Raw genomic sequence first — 17,776 nt, forward strand, 5'->3', positions numbered from 1 at the left:
AACCTTTGGGTTAGCAGTCAAGCATGTTAAGTTTGCACTACCCAGAGACTCTGGAGAAAATAATGTTCACTTGTTGTGAGGATTAATGAGTTAATGTATCTGAAGTATTTGAGAGCCAAGAATGCTCATTGTTTATCTTTGTGCATTTTTTTTAAATTTATAATTCATCCATGATTGTTTCTGTTTTGAATGAATTTTTAACAAAATAGAGAATAAATTCATTTATCATAAGTTTCAAAAAGAAATAGATTCACTGCTGAGAGCTCTCTTCTTGTTAGGCCACCTTTGTGTATCATCAGCTTTAAATGGCTGCCTTTTAAAAAATGCCACGTGTTTTGTTTGCACATGAGACAGACACCTATCACAGTCAGTTCTGCTATTGGAGCAACTCTAAAATTTTTCTTATTCTTACGGTTCTATTTTATGGAAGCTGTTGGAGGGACCCAGACAAGGGAGGTCCATCACAGCCCTCTCTTGTATTTTCCTTTGTGTCGCCTCATATTTTCCCAAAGCTGTGTTCTGAGGATAATGGGCCCTGGGGAGCTTTCTGTCTGTGAAACTTCTGCAGTCTAGGGATTGAAGCCAATGGCTGCAATCCCAGCACTTCTGAGTTCTATTTCTGTCGAAGGCATTTGCACTCAATATGTTTCGTTGCTTGTGGAGAATTGAAACGGTCCAGTTGGTGAAAAAAAAAAATTTTTTTTTTTTTTTGGTTGGTGAAGAGCCAGGGAAAAAATAGGGTTAAAAAGAATCCCGACTGTGTTATATCGTGCTCAAGCTGTCATGATTAAAATTTAATTTAAAGATTTGCTCACCCAAGAAAATATCTCTGGATTGTTTCAGGCTGTGACTCTTCGGTTAACCTGACACTGCACAAATCTCAAGGTGTTGTGAATGAGCTCATGAGTTCGCTTCGGGATGTTGCTGGAGCTCGGGAGCTCATGAAACAGTTCAAGTCTGTATATGTTCCTGGAAGTCACACCCACCAGGCAAGTGCATATGTTTTCAAGTAACCATCTAATCAGTGTTGTATTTTTAGGACCCAGACTCTGCGACTACAAGAAAGATGTCAGGTTTTGTTTATTTTTTTTTTCCCAATAATTTCTACATGTATAATTTAGCAGCATCGATTACCTTCTTCATGTTATGCAACCATTTTCACTACGCTTTCCCAAATTATTCCACCACCATTAACATAAACTCAATGCGCCCTAAGCAAAGACTCCCCCTTCCCTCCTCCCTCCCATCCTTGGTAACCACTAACAATTTTTGATAGCTCAAACAATTAAGCACTAAACTACAAGCCAAAATGTTGGTGATTCAAACCCACCCAGAGGCGCCTCAGAAGACAAGACTGGTGACCTTCTTTCAAAAGGTCACAGCCTTTAAAACCCTATGAAGCAGTTCTACTCTTCACATGTGGGGTTGCTATGAGTCAGAATCTACTCGACAGCAGCTACCAAAACAATAACAACATATATTTGCTTACTTCATATAAGTGAGATCACTCAGCATATTGTTTTCAAGGTTTGTCCATGTTGTGGCATGCGTCAGGACTTCATTTCTCTTTATGGCTAAGTAGTATTCCATTGTGTTGATTTACGACATTTTCTTTATCCATTCATCTGTTGATGGACAGTTCGGTTGTTTCCACATTTTGGCTATTGGGAAAAGTGTTACAGTGGACACTGGTGTACAGGTTTCTGTTTGTGTGTTCCTTCTTTCACTTCTTCTGGGTATATAAGGAAAGGTTTTAGCTTTAACCTCTTTAAAATGAGGGATTTGGGCTAGATGAATTCCAAATTCCCATCCAGTTCAAAGTTCAGGGTTCCACTGAATCTGAAAGCCTCTCAATTCATTTGTGCCCCAGGTTTAATGCCATGGGACAAGCACTGGGTTGGGAGTCGGCCACTGCTTTATAATTATGGCCTTGTCACAGACTTATATAACCTTAGGCAAGTCCCTTCACTTCTCTGAGCCCCGGAAATTACTACATCTGCCCAGTGAGGGGCTGGACGTAGATGGTTCCCAAGTTTCTGGAGTCCGTAACAATTTGAACAATTAGAATGATAAGAGTACATGATGATACTATGGCAAGGAAAATGGTTTACACCTGGAGGAACATACTTGTTATCTGGAATTCCTCCACTGCTTTCTAAGGAGGGCAGGGGAATCTAAGGAGGCTATTTTGACCATTGAACAGGAAGGTAATGTAAGGATCCAAGATTGAAGGTACCAGAAAGGGGAAATTGCTCTGTCAACACACAAACCAAACAGGGACAGGAGACAGAGAAAGACCCAACGGGAAGCTTAAGGAGTGAAGAAAGACTAGAGCCACCAAGGCTGGAGAGTCTCTGCTGGATAAGGAAGAAGAGAGGACTAAGGTTCCTGGCGGACAAAGATGAGCTTTTAGGTAAAAAACATATGCTTCTGATGGCAAAGATCATGAAGTTTTGCTGTGTGATGGGTAAAGGAATCATCTCCTTCATTTCCCCACAGAATCTTCAGCAATATTCACTCTTTTTGCAAAGGTCTTTTGGAGATGTGCTATTAGTGGGGATTATGACATAGTGAGAAATTCAAATTCAAAATGCTGACTCTTTAAGATGAGTGTATACATGAGAGCTAAGTTTATTCACTATAGTTCAGCAAAATCCAAGTTCTTCCTCCCATAGATTCATATAGTAGCTGACACTTGAAGAGCACTTCTACATTTGATTTTGCCTTTAATGTTCACAGCAACTAAATAGCCAGAGAGATATTATTATCCCAAAATCCAGGAAGGTCAAGTGACTTGCCACAGACACACAGGTAACTAGGGGCATATAGAGTGGTCTTTGCTGCCAACACAAAACCTTCTCTGTCCATCGTATCATGGTTTGTATTGAAACTCTAGAAATATGGATTGATGGTGCCGATGGTCATCCGAAATCACCCACCAAGATACTAAAGACTGGCACTCAATTTAGAAACATAGGATTCCCATCCTTTGTTCAGGGATCTGAGAATACCACCACCAAGAAATACAGATAAAATCACTCAGAAAATTAGTCATATGTAGTTTTGTCATTTAGAAAATCAGTAATCTTAACAAATTCAGAAGACATGATAGAACTGGTGATAAATGATAAAATTAGACTAAGGAATGCCAAGAAGCAAGTGATTGCTATAGTTGGCAAAGGGAAAGAAACACTAAATTAATGAGGTCTTTCGTTTTTGTGATCATTGTAGTGACTGATTTGACCAAATTTACATAAACATGTATTTGTTATGAATTTGGGGCATGAGAAGGACAATGGTAAACTTTCTAGAGTTTATCTCCCTGTTGTCAACACTCATTTCTCTAAGCCTCAGAACCCTGTCCTACAGCCATGGACTTTGGAAAATGGCCCTTCTCCTTATTCCATATACTTTCCTTATAGTGAGTCAATAACGTCAGCACACTCACTGAAAATCCTAAATGTCAGTGAGCGGGAAATGGGGTGGGTAGGAGGAGGGCATGTGTGTATGTTGAAGAAATTGAATAAATAATGATGCAGATACATAGTGAAATGCATGTCATAGATCTAGATGTACTGACCAGGGATTGTATTTGAATCCCTGTGTCAAGGCATGCTTCTTAGGGTACTCAAACTAAAACAGGTCCAGGATCTCTTAGGTGAGAAAGACCTATGTAGCTCATTCTGGAAAAACATTATTCCGTTTTTGTAATAACATTAAAATAAAAGGCATATGTGTATATATATTTGATAAATCTTTAAAGATTGGGGAAAATTTTATAGTGGTTACTTCATTGGGGGGAGAGAAAGACTGGACTGGCACAGAGGAAGTCTGGCTTCTTGCTTTACATTTACATATATATAGAGAGAGCGTTTTCGATGGAATTATGGGTAATTTCTACCTGTTGGAGTTTTTCAAGATTTTTCAAATTTAAAGAAGTTTTAAATTACAGATATAAGCCCTGTGAAGATGGGGATTTTTATCTGTTTTGTTCTCTGCTATATCCTCAGTACCTATAGAGGTATCTTACACATAGTACCCAACATAGTAGATGCCTAATAAATATTTGTTGGAGGAACCTTGAATACATACATCTTTAGTATGGGAGGATTTGTTGGGACACAAAGTGTGTGCAGTGTCCAGACTAAAGTCACAGTCCAGCTGTCTGGTTTTGAAGATGGACTTAGGCTAACTTTTTAGCCACCACTTCTCCCAGTTTGGCCCTCAGCCCCATGGCTCCGGAAGCAATCTATGCTGGAATCTAAGTTGAGATGCCCTGGGCTCCCAGGGCACCCAGGAAAGCATTAGATATTGTCTAACCCGGGGTTCCTATTCCAGGCCTGACCTGAGCTGTGCATCTGGGCTCTAGCCCCTAAATCTCCACCCCAGCATCATCAGAGCCCCCTACCAATCCCAGCCTCCCTCCCAGTGCACCTCTCTCCTGCTCTGATACATAGGAGCTAACGCTCAAAGCCATTCCGACTTTCCCTGCAGGTAGGAGAAAAACCAAACCCGTTGCCATAAAGTTGATTCCAACTCATAGTGACCCTATAGGACAGAGTAGAACTGCCCCATAAGGTTTCCAAGGAGTGGCTGGTGGATTTGAATTGCTGATCGTTTGGTTAGCAGCCAAGCTCTTAACAATTGTGCCACCAAAGCTCCTGCTAATAGCAGAGGCATCTCTTTTTTAACCTGCATCCATTACCCTTTGAGGAAAATGTGTCAGTCCCAGTTTAGATGCAAAAAGCAGATACTGCTGTAATCATTTTAAGGAGAATGTGATTTAATACAAGAAATTAAGTACTGTAAACTCTCTCTGGAATAGCTAGGCTGGGTCTCCAGCAATGACTCCCAGAACATCACCACAGATCTGGCCCTCCAGCGGCCTCATACCTCTGCTCAGTCAGGAGAGGGGGATGGCAGAGATCAAGAGGTAGCCACAGGAGCTTAAAGAACGTACTGCTAAAGCTGGAGACGGCATCTCTGTTTGAGCCTAGTTCAGTGCTTACCACCTAGTGGACAGGTGGGTGGGTGGATAGATAGATGGGCAGATACATCAGCTTTGGACTATGAGTCTTATTCAGAATGTTGTTGTTGTTTTCTTAATCCTTAGTAAGAGGGAAGTTAGCACAGAAGTTAGCAGAATAGACTTAGAGCCAGAGTCTCCAAGTATATAGCCCAGCTCTGCCCCCTACTAACTATGTGTGACCTTGAGCAAGTCACTTCTCTCTGTGCCTATTTCTTCCCCTGTAAGAAAGGGCTAATAATAGTAGTTTCTTCATAAAGATACTCTAATGATTCTTCATTGTGAATGCCTTTTTTCAACAACATAAATGGCAACTGTACACGTGGATCTCGCCAGATGGAATACGCAGGAATCAAATTGACTACACATGTGGAAAGAGACAATGGAAAAGCTCAATATCATCAGTCAGAACAAGGCCAGGGGCCAACTGTGGAACACACCATCATTGCTCATGTGTAAGTTCAAGTTGAAGCTGAAGAAAATTACAACAAGTCCGTGAGAGCCAATGTATGACCTTGAGTATATCACACCTAAATTTAGAGACCATCCTAAGAATAGATTTGACACATTGAACACAAATGACCAAAGACCAGACGAGTTGTGGAATGACATCCAGGACATCATACATGAAGAAAGCAAAAGGTCATTAAAAAGACAGGAAAGACAGAAAAGACCAAAATGGATGTTAGAATAGACTGCAAGTTGCTCTTAAGTGTAGAGTAGCTAAAGCAAAAGCAAGAAATGATGAAGTAAAACAGCTGAAAAGAAGATTTCAAAGGGCCACTCAAGAAGACAAAGTAAAGTATTAAAATAAAATGTGCAAAGACCCGGAGATAGAAAACCAAAAGTAAGAATACGCTATTTCTCAAGCTGAAAGAAGAAAAAATTCAAGCCTTGACTCGCGATAGTGAAGGATTCTACAGGGAAAATATTAAACGACACAAGCAGTATCAAAAGAAGATGGAAAGAATACAGACAGTCAGTGTATCAAAAAGAATTGGTTGATGTTCAGCCATTTCAGGAGGTAGCATATGATCAAGGACCAATGGTACTGAAAGACGAGGTCCAAGCTGCACTGAAAAAAAAAAAAAAATTTTTTTTAGAAGGCATTGATAAAAAACAAGCCTCCAGGAATTGACAGAATACAAACTGAGATGTTTCAACAAACAGATGCAGTACTGGAAGCACTCACTCATCTGTACCAAGAAATTTGCAAGACAGCTACCTAATCAATCGACTGGAAGAGATCCATGTCTGTGCCCATTTCATAGAAAGTGATCCAACAGAATGCAGATATTATCGAACAATATCCTTACTACCTCACACAGGTAAAATTTTGCAGATCATTCAAAAGCAGTTACAGCAGTACATCGACAGGGAACTGCCAGAAATTCAAGCCAGATTCAGAAGAGGATGTAGAATGAGGGATATCATTGCCAATGTCAGATGAATCTTGGCTGAAATCAGAGAATATCAGGAAGATATTTACCTGTGTTTTATTGACTATGCAAAGGCTTTCGACTGTGTGGATCATGACAAATTTGTTTCTGTCCTATAGTCTACTTCTACCTGGCTGTGTGAACTCAAGCAGATTAATTAGCATCTCCAGGCTTTGGTTTCCTCATATTAAAGCTGAAAGAACTACACACTCAAAGTTTTAAAAAATAACCTGATTCTGGACCAATGGATGGATGGGTGGGTGGGTGGGTGGGTGCGTGGATGGATGAACACATGAACAAATGAAATACTTTTTAATCTGAAAAAAAATTCTGTCTAAGAAGATGAAAGGAGAAAAATTCAGTCATAGTATAGCAAAAAATAAAAGTTAATAAGCCATGAAATAATCAAATAAAGTCATGAACAGTTTTGAACAGATATTTTTCTATGCCGTCTTGGATTACAGCAAAGGAATACCTTCTGCACATGCCTACGTTTCCAGAGATATTGCTTGTTTAGAGTCAATTTTGCAAAAAAGGGAACAGTACCTTCACTAGCAGGACGAGAGAATCCACAGCTGCACCAGCACCAACCAGAAAAGCAAGGTCAGCATCCCCTATTGATGGGAATGTGGTTGTGGTGACAACTCAGGTTTTCTTGGAAACTGCTATCCTAGGCCATCTTTCAAAACCCAAAGCAAACCCATTGCCATAGAGTCAATTCTGACTCATAGCAACCGTTTACGGCAGAGTAGAAATGCTACTTTCCAGAGCTGTAAATCTTTATGGGAGCAAACTGCCACGTTTCTCCTGCGGAGCAGCTACTGAGTTCAAAATGCTAACCTTTCAGTTAGCAGCTGAGTGCTTAACCACTGCGATACTAGGGCTCCCATAAGCCATCTTTAAAAAAAAAAAAAAAAGGAGCACTAAATTCATGAACATGTTGAGGTTACCTAGTTTCTCAAAATTGTCCCTGACTTAATGTAATGTCAGAATCTGATATTATGCATATCTTTCCTTAAGGGCTAGAGTTCAGGTCAATAAAAAAATGTTGTACACCCGACCACACATTATTTCTACCATAAAAATGTACACCCTAGTGAATGTAAATGGACTACATGCTCCAATCAAAAGGCAGAGAGTGGCAAAATAGATTAAAAGAAACAAACAAAAAACATGTTCCAACTGTATGCTGTTTATAAGAGACACACCTTAAACCTAAGGACATAAATAGGTTGAAAGTGGAAAGATGGAAAAAAAATATTTCATGCAAATTGTAACCAAAAGAGAGCTGGGCAACAATCTTAATATATCACCCAACATCAGGGATCTAAATATATAAAGCAAACACTGATAGAATTGAAGGGAGAAATAGATAGTACTACAATAATAGTTGGAGACTTCAACACACCACTTTAATAATGGACAAAACATCTAGAAAGAAGATCAATAAGGAAATAGAGGACCTGAATGACACTATAAAGCAACTAGACTTAAAAGAAATATATAGAACACACCACCAAAAACAGCACAATATACATTCTACTCCAGTGCACATGGATCATTCTCCAGGATAAACCACATTTTAGGTCACAAAGCAAGTTTTGATAAATTTTAAAAGATTGAAATCATACAAAGTATTTTCTCTGACCACAATGGAGTGAAGCTAGAAATCAGTAACAGAAAAAAAAAAAACCTGAAAAATACAAAAACATATGGAAATTGAACAACACACTGTTAAACTACTGGTGGGTCAAAGGAGAAATCACAAATTTCCTAGAGTCAAATGAAAATGAAAGAACAACATATGAAAACTTATGGGATGCAGCAAAGGCAGTACTCAGAGGGAAATTTATAGCAGTAAATGCTTACCTAAAAAAAGAAGAAAGATCTTAAGTTAACAGCCTAACGTGACAACTCTAGGAACTAGAAAAAGAAGAGCAAACTAAGCCTAAACCTACCAGAAGAAAGGAAATAACAAAGATCAGAGCAGAAATAAATAAAATTGAAAGCAGAAGAACAATAGAGAGAATCAATAAAACCAGATGTCGGTTCTTTGAGAAGACCAATAAAATTGACAAACCTTTAGTTAGTCTGAAGGAGCCCTGGTGGCACCGTAGTTAAAGCATTCAACTGCTAACCAAGAGGTCAGTGGTTCAAACTCACCAGCCACTACCAGCCACTCCTGAGGAGAAAGTTTTAGCAGTCTGCTTCTGTAAAGATTTACAACCTTGGAAACCCTATGGGGCAGTTCTGCTCTGTCCTATAGGGTTGCTATGGGTTGGAATCAACTCAATGGCAATGGGCTTTTTTTTTTTTTTTTTTTTAGTTTGGTAGCTAGACTGGCAAAGAAAAGACAAATAACCAAAATAAAAAATGAAAGAGAGGATATTACAGCTGACCCAACAGAAATAAAGAGAATTATGACAGATTATTATGAACAACTGTATGGCAACAAACTGGATAACCTAGATAAAATGGGAAATTCTTAGAAGCGCACAGCCTACCCAAACTGACTTAGACGGAAATAGAAAGTCTCAAAAGACCCATAACAAGTGAAGAGATTGAATCAGTGGCCAAAAACCTCCCAACAGCAAAGATCCTGGACCAGTTTGGGGAGTTCTACCAAACATTTATGGAAGAATTGGCACAATTCAGCTTAAACTCTTCCAAAAGATAGAGAAGGAAGGAATATTCTCTAATTCATTCTGTGAAGCAAACATAAACCCAAACCAGGCAAAGACACCACAAGAAAAGAAAACTACAGGCCAATATCTCTTATGAATACAGATACAAAAATCCTCAACAAAATACTGGCAAACAGAATACAACAGCATATTAAAAGAATCATACACCATGACCAAGTAGGATTTATTCCAGGAATGCAAGGATGGTTCAACATTTGAAAATCAATCAATATAATACACCACATCAGTAGAACAGAGGGAAAGAACTGCTTGATCATCTCTGTGAATGTGGAAAAAGCATTTGATAAAATCCAACACTCTTCCTTGACAAAAACCCTAAAGAAGATTGGAATAGAAAGGAAATTCCTCAATATGATTCAGGGCCTGTATATATGAAAAGTGGACAGCCAAAATTATACCTAATGGAGGAAGACTGAGAGTTTTCCCCTAGAAAAGGGGAACAAGATAAGGATACCCACTCTCACCATTTCTATTCAATATTGGAAGTCCTAGCCAGAGCAATAAGGCAAGAAAAGGAAATAAAAGGTATCCAGATTGGAAAAGAAGAAGTAAAATTGTCCCTGTTCATGGATGATATGCTTCTACATATAGGAAATCCCAAAGAGTCCACAAGAAAACTTCTAGAGCTAATAAAAGAATTTAGCAAAGTTGCAGGGTACAAGGTCAACAAACAAAAATCAGTTGGATTTCTATACAGCAGCAATGAGAAATCTGAAAGGAAAATTAGGGAAACAATTCCACTGACAATATTATATGAGACAATAAAATATCTAGGAATAAATCTAACCAAGGACATGAAGGACTTATACATGAAAACTATAAAACACTGCTGAAAGAGATTAAAGAAGACTTAAATAAACAAAAAGATGTTCCATGTTCATGGTTTGGAAGACTTAGTATTGTTATGATGTCAGTACTACCAAAAACAATCTATAGATTCAAAACAATCCCAATTAAAATTCCAACAACCTTCTTTACAGAAATAGAAAAACTAATACTCAACTTTGCATGGAATGGCAAGATGCCCCAAATAGCTAAAACAATGTTAAAAGAGAAGAACAAAGTAGGAAGACTCACATTTCCTGATTTTAAAACATACTGTACAGCTACAGTAATAAAAATAGCTCTTACTGGTATAGCAATAGACACATAGACCAATCGAATAGAATTGAGAGTCCAGAAATAAACCCACACACATATGGTCAACTGATTTTTGACAAGAGTGCAAAGTCCATTTGATGGAGAAAGAAAATTCCTTTCAATAAATGGTGATGGGAAAATTGGATTTCCATGTACAGAAAAATAAAACAAGGCCCATACCTCTCACACCATACACAAAAAACAAATTCAAAGTGGATTTAGGACCTAAATGTACAATCTAAAACCATAAAATTCTTAGATAAACAAGCAGGAGCAACACTGTCAGGCCTGGATTATCTAATATAATAACAAAAGCACAAACAGCAAAAGACAAAATAAATAAATGAGACCTCATAAAAATTAAAAAATTTGTTCATCAAAAGAGAGAAAGGACAAGCTACTGACTGGGAGAATGTCTTTGGGAACCATACATCCAAAAAGAATCTAATAACCAAAATATATATAAAACTTTGAAAACTTAACAGCAAAAAGACAAAGAACCCAATCATTAAATGGGCGAAGGACTTGAATAGACATTTCACTGAAGAGGACATTCAGATGACCACCCAAAACATGAAAAGTTGCACAGCATCATTAGCCATCAGAAAGCTGCAAATCAAAACCACCATGAGATAACCATTTCACTCCTACTAGGATGGCTAAAAACAAAAAAAAAAGAAAATAACAAATGTTGGCAAGGCTATGGGAAATCGGAACCCTAATCCATAGCTGATGGGAATGTAAAATGGTGGAGCCATTGTGGAAAACAGTATGGTGGTTCCTCAAAAAACTAAAAATAGAGCTACCTACTATATGCCCCAGCAATTCCACTCCTAGGTATATGCCCAAAAGACTTGAAAGCAGAAACTCAAAAACAGACGTGTATACCAATGTTCATTGCAGCACTATTCACAGTGACTTAAATGTGGGAACAACCTAAATGCCCATCAACAGATGAATGGATAAACAAGATGCAAAAATATTTTGTATAGCCAGTAGGAGAAATGAAATCTTGATACATGCTACAGTATGGATGGAGCTTGAAGACATTATGCTGAGTGAAATAAACCAATCACAAAAGAACAAATATTGTATGACCTCACTTACTGTATTTTTATGCAAATATTGCATGCCTTCTATGTTTGTTGGCAAACTGCACCCTCCTCCTGTGAAGTATTTTAGTAAGCACCACTGTGCCAGTTTTTTTTTTACATGTTGCAGTAAAAAAAAAAAATTAGCATAGCACACTTACAAAAATACCTCATAGGAGGAGGGAGTGGTAGGCAAACAAGTGTAGAAGGCATGTGTTATTTGTATAAAAATAAGGTGTATAAAAAGACAAGAAGAGAGGCGGGGCCAAGATGGCAGAATAGTCAGATGCTTCCTGTGGTCCCTCTTATAACAAAGACCCGAAAAAACAAGTGAATTGATTATATATGACATTCTAGGAGCCCTGAACATCAAACACAAAGTTGAGGAGTCAGACTGAGTGGCAGGGGGAGGGAGAGACAATTTGGAAGCAACGGCAAAGTGCCAGACTTGACCTGGTCAGCACCCTGCAGGCTGAATTGACTAGCGCACGTGGGCTGAGGCAAGCGATAGTGGTTGGGATACATTTTCCACGTCAAAAGAAACCAAGCATCAGAGAGTCTGCACAAGCCTCCAGAGCCAGGGAGAAGTGGCACTGGATCTACAAAAGTTAAGTACTAGCGTATAACCTACCGTGTGGGATCAAAATAACCTTTCCCCCCCGGGAAATGCCTCTCTTCCCCTCATCCGCCCCTCCCCATTTGGCCCCGGTCCTGGTCTGGCAGTGTTCAGTGCTTGCCATACCCCCTAGGCTGGAAGTGGGACCTTTCATGCCCGAGCCAGTCTCCCAGCATTGGGGAGGGAACAAATAAATAAATGAACAAACAGGAAAAAAGAAACTGTCAGCTCCCCTAAGCTGGGAACTCAGGGCAGGCACTGTGCCTTTCCTTACGCACAGGCATAAGGAGTCCTTGGACTTCAAATGCCTTTCACCCCTGCTTAGACCTGTGTGGGCCCATTCAACAGTGTAGACCCTCATCAGCATAGTACAACAGGGTATATACCTGAAGCCTATTTCCAACTGCAACAGCTAAGGGGGGTGCAGATTTGTGACACTTGACACTGCTCTGCCCATTAAGCAGGGTCCTCACCTACCCACATCAAGGGCCTGAGGACCAGTAGCTCCTCCCACTCCACCTAGCCACCCCAGACAGGGGTCTGAGAAAAAGTAGTGCCTCCCAGTGCTTCCAGCCAACAGCATTGAGTGCCCAAAGTCCACCTGTAAAACACACCCACCTACATGCTGTAGGGGACAGGGACACACCTTCCATCTAGGCACTCAGGAGCAGCCATCAACCCCCAGCCTTGCTTAGCACATAACCCCCTACTACAGCCAGATACCTGTGTCTGCTCCAATCACCCCTACATAGCCCTGACCATCTAGGACTGTAGGTGAGAGCTTGCACTGCACACTCAGTGACCCACAACCTGGACACCTGAGCTGAGTCCACACAAGAGAAGTAAATGGACTCCTGGGCTCACATACCTAGTAGCAGCTCTAACCACCTGGTGACAGGATGTAAGAGCTTCAAAAAATGCCAATGATTAAAATAACTCAGATGATCAGCCTATTTGAAAATATCAGAACAAAACAAGAACCTAGGACACAATAAGCAAAATTCAGTAAATAAATATAATAACTTATTGATGGCTCAAAGACAATAGTTGATATCAAATCACATAAAAATGCAGACGATGATGGCTCCAGCAAGTGACCAAAACAAAGAACCTGGAAGCCTCCTCAGAAAAAGAGAAGGTCTTGGAATTACCAGAGGTAGAATTCAAAAGATTAATATACAGAACTCTTCAGGAGATTAGGCAAAACTCAGACCAAGCCAAGGAACACAGAGAGCAACAGAGGAATTTAGAAAAGCTATACAAGAGCAAATAGAAATAAAAAATATTAACAGTAAAATTTCAAAATTAGACAACTCAATAGAAAGCCAGAGGAGCAGAATTGATGCAATGGAAGTCAGAACTAGTGAGACTGAAGATAAAGCACTTGCCACTAATTTATTCGAGGAAAAATCAGATAAAAGAATTAAAAAAAATGAAGAAACCCTAAGAATTATGTGGGACACTATCAAGAAGAATAACCTACGAGTGACTGGGTACCAGAACAGGGGTGGAAGACAGAAAATACATAGAGAATGGTTGAATGTTCATTAGCAGAAAACTTCCCTGATATCTTGAAAGATGAGAAGATATGTATCCAAGAAGCTCATCAAATCCCACACAGAGTACATCCCAAAAGAAAGTTACCAAGACATATAATCAAACTTGCCAAAACCAAAGATAAAGAGAGAGTCTTAAGAGCAGCTAGGGATAAACAAAAAGTCACCTACAAAGGAGAGTCCATAAGAATAAGCTTGGACTACTCAACAGAAGCCATGTAGACAAGAAGGCAATGGGATGACATATATAAAGCCTGGAAGGAAAAAATTTTCCAGCCAAGAATATTATATATTCAGCAAAACTGTCTCTCAAATATCATGACAATATTAGGGCATTTCCAAATAAACAGAAGTTTAGGGAATTTGTAAAATCCAAAACAAAATTACAAGAAATACTAAAGAGAGTTCTCTGGTTAGAAAATCAATAACATCAGATAACAACCCAAGAGTAGCACACAGGACAGAACAGATTTCAACCCACGTGAAGTCACAAAAATAAGTCAAAGCTGAAACACTAAAAATAGGGAAACAGAGATATCAATATGTAAAAGATGACAACATTAAAACAAAAAACAGGACTAAATGGTGTAGTCATAGAACTTTAATACAGAGAGAAAGTTAAGGTGATACCAAGAAATAAAAGATTGGTTTAAACTTAGAAAAATAGAGGTAAAATTTAAGGTAACTACAAAGGAAACTAACAAACCTACACACATCAAAAAAAAAAAGAAAAGAAAAACATACTCAGCAAATACAAAATCAACAATGAAAAACCTGAAAAGCAAATACATAAAGAAAAATGACTCAGCACAGAAAATTAAGTGAAAAAGAAACTGTCAACAACACAAAAAAAGAGATATCAAAATGGCAGAACTAAACTCATACCTGTCAATAATTACACTTAATGTAAATGGATTAAATGCATCAATAAAGAGACAGAGAGTAGCAGAATGGATTAAAAAACATGATCTGTCTAAATGCTGTCTACAAGAGACACACCTTAGACTCAAAGACATAAACTAAAGCTCCAAGGATGGAAAAAAATATATCAAGCAAACAACAATCAAGAAAGAGCAGGAGTAACAATATTAATCTCTGACAAAATAGGCCTTAAAAGTAAAATCCACCACAAAGGATAAGGAAGGACACTATATAATGATTAAAGGGTCAGTACACCAGAAGAACTTAACCATGAAAAATATTTACACACCCAATGACAGAACTTCAAAATACATAAAACAGACTATAACAGCATTGAAAACAGAAATAGACAGCTCCACAATAGTAGTAGGAGACTTCAAAACACCACTTTCAGTGAAGGACAGAACATCCAGAAAGAAGCTCAATAAAGACACATAAGATCTAAATGCCACAGTCAACCAACTTGATCCCATAGATATATGCAGAACACTCCATCCAACAGCAGCCAAGTATACTTTCTTTTCCAACACACATGGAACATTCTCCAGATTAGACCACACATTAGACCTCAAAGGAAGTCTTAACAAGATCCAAAATATCGAAATATTACAAAGCATCTTTTCTGACCCTAAAGCCATAAAAGTAGAAATCAATAACAGAAAAAGCAAGGGAAAAAAATCACATACATGGAAACTGAACAACGCCTTGCTCAAAAACTACTGAGTTATAGAAGAAATCAAGGATGCAGTAAAGAAATGCATAGAATCAAATGAGAATGAAACATCCTACCAGAACCTTTGGGACACAACAAAAGTGGTGGTCAGAGGTCAGTTTATAGCAATAAATGCACACATCCAAAAAAGAAGAAAGGGCCAAAATCAAAACATTAATCCTACAACTTGAACAAATAGAGAGCAGCAAAAGAAGCCCTTAGGCACCAGAAGAAAGGAAATAATAAAAATTAGAGGAGAAATAAATGAAATAAAGAGAATAGAAAAACAGTTGAAAGAGTCAACAAGACCAAAAGCTAGTTCTTCGAAAAGATCAACAAAATTGATAAACCATTAGCCAAACCGACAAAAGAAAAACAGGGGAGGAAGGAAAAAACCCAAATAAGAAATGAGATGGGCGAGATCACAACACACCCAACTGAAATTAAAAGAATCACAACAGAATACTATGAAAAATTGTACTCCAACAAATTTAAAAATCTAGAGGAAACGGACAGATTTCAAGAACCATTACCTACCTAAGCTAACACAAACCGACATAGAAAAACTAAATAAACCTATAACAAAATAACGGATTGAAGAGGTAAGAAAAAACTCCCAACAACAACAACAAAAAAAGCCCAGGTCCTGATGGTATCACTAGAGAATTCTACCAAACCTTCAGAGAAGAGTTAACACCATTACTACTAAAGGTATTTCAGAGCATAGAAAAAGATGGAATACTCTCAAACTCATTCTATGAAGCCAGCATAACCCTGATACCAAAACCAGGTAAAGACACCACAAAAAAAGAAAATTACAGACCAATATCCCTCATGAACATAGACACAAATATCCTCAACAAAATTCTAGCCAGTAGAATCAACAACATATCAAAAAAATAATTCACCATGACCAAGTGGGATTCATACCAAGTATGCAGGGATTGTTCAACATTAGAAAAACAATCAGCGTAATCCATCACATAAATAAAACAAAAGATAAGAACCACGTGATCTTATTAATTGATGCAGAAAAAACATTTGACAAAGTCCAACACCCATTCATGATAAAAAAAACTCAGCAAAATAGGAATAGAAGGGAAATTCCTTGATGTAATAAAGAGCATTTATACAAAGCCAACAGCCTACATCATCCTAAATGGGGAGAGTCTGAAAGCATTCCCCTTGAGAACAGGAACCAGACAAGGATGCCCTTTATTACTACTCATATTCAACATTGTGCTGGATGTCCTCCCCAGAGCGATAAGGTAAGAAAAAGAAGTAAAGGGCATCCAGATTGGTAAGGAAGAAGTAAAAGTATCTCTATTTGCCAATGATATGATCTTATACACAGTAAACACCAAAGAAGCCACAAGAAAACTACTGGAGCTAATAGAAGATTTTGGCAAAGTGTCAGGGTACAAGATAAACATATAAAAAAATCTGTTGGATTTCTCTGCACAAACAAAGAGAACTTTGAAAAGGAAATCACCAAATCAATACCATTTACAATAGCCCCCAAGAAGATAAAATACTTAGGGATAAGTCTAACAAGAGACATAAAAGACCTATACAAATAAAATGAAAACAACACTACTGGACGAAACCAAAAGAGAACTACACAAGTGGAAAAACATACCATGCCAATCGATGGGAAGACTCAACATTGTGAAAATGTCAGTTCTACCCAAAGCAATCCCGATCCAAATTCCAATGACTTTTTTTAACAAGATAGAGAAACAAATCATCAACTTCATATGGAAAGGGAAGAGGCCCCAGATAAGTAAAGCATTACTGAAGAAGAAGAACAAAGTGGGAGGCCTTCCGCTACCTCACTTTAGAACCTATTATACCGCCATGGTAGTCAAAACAGCCTGGTACTCGTCCGACAACAGACACGTAGATCAATGGAATGGAATTAAGAAGCCAGACATAAATTCATCCACCTATGAGCAGCTGATATTAGACAAAGGCCCAAATGAGGAAAAGACAGTCTTTTTTAAAAATGGTGCTGGCATAAGTGAATATCCATCTGCAAAAAAATGAAACAAGACCCATACCTAACAGCATGCACAAAAACTAACTCAAAGTTGATCAAAGACTTAAATATAAAATCTAAAATGATAAAGATCATGGAAGAAAAACTAGGGACAACACTAGGAGCCCTAATGCATAGTATAAACAGAGTACGAATCACAACAACACACAAACAGCAGAAGAGAAACTAGATAACTGGGAGCTCCTAAAAATCACTTACACTCATCAAAAGACTTCACCAAAAGAGTAAAAAGACAACCTACAGACTGGGAAAAAAAATTTGGATACAATATATCTGCTAAGGGCCTAATCTCTAAAATCTATAAGATACTGCAACACCTCAACAACAAAAAGACTGTCCAATTAAAATATGGGTAAAGGATTTGAACAGACACTTCACCAACAGACATTCAGGTGGCTAACAGATACATGAGGAAATGCTCATGATCATTAGCCGTTAGAGAAATGTAAATCGAAACTATAATAAGATACCATCTCATCCCAACAGGGCTAGCACTAATCCAAAAAACACA

The 17,776-nt window shown here is 38.3% G+C and overlaps 1 protein-coding gene across 1 annotated transcript in view; it reads left to right on the forward strand.

The window, feature by feature from the left end:
• Positions 1-17,776, forward strand: part of SCFD2 (sec1 family domain containing 2) — a 554,994-nt gene that overhangs the window by 489,405 nt on the left and 47,813 nt on the right. The window contains exon 6 of the mRNA XM_049886901.1: positions 844-989. Coding sequence (XP_049742858.1) covers positions 844-989 — 146 coding nt within the window. The remainder of the gene's footprint in view (positions 1-843; positions 990-17,776) is intronic.

The sequence above is a fragment of the Elephas maximus genome, chromosome 5 (genome assembly GCF_024166365.1).
Source record: "Elephas maximus indicus isolate mEleMax1 chromosome 5, mEleMax1 primary haplotype, whole genome shotgun sequence".
In the NCBI taxonomy this organism is placed as follows: domain Eukaryota; kingdom Metazoa; phylum Chordata; class Mammalia; order Proboscidea; family Elephantidae; genus Elephas; species Elephas maximus.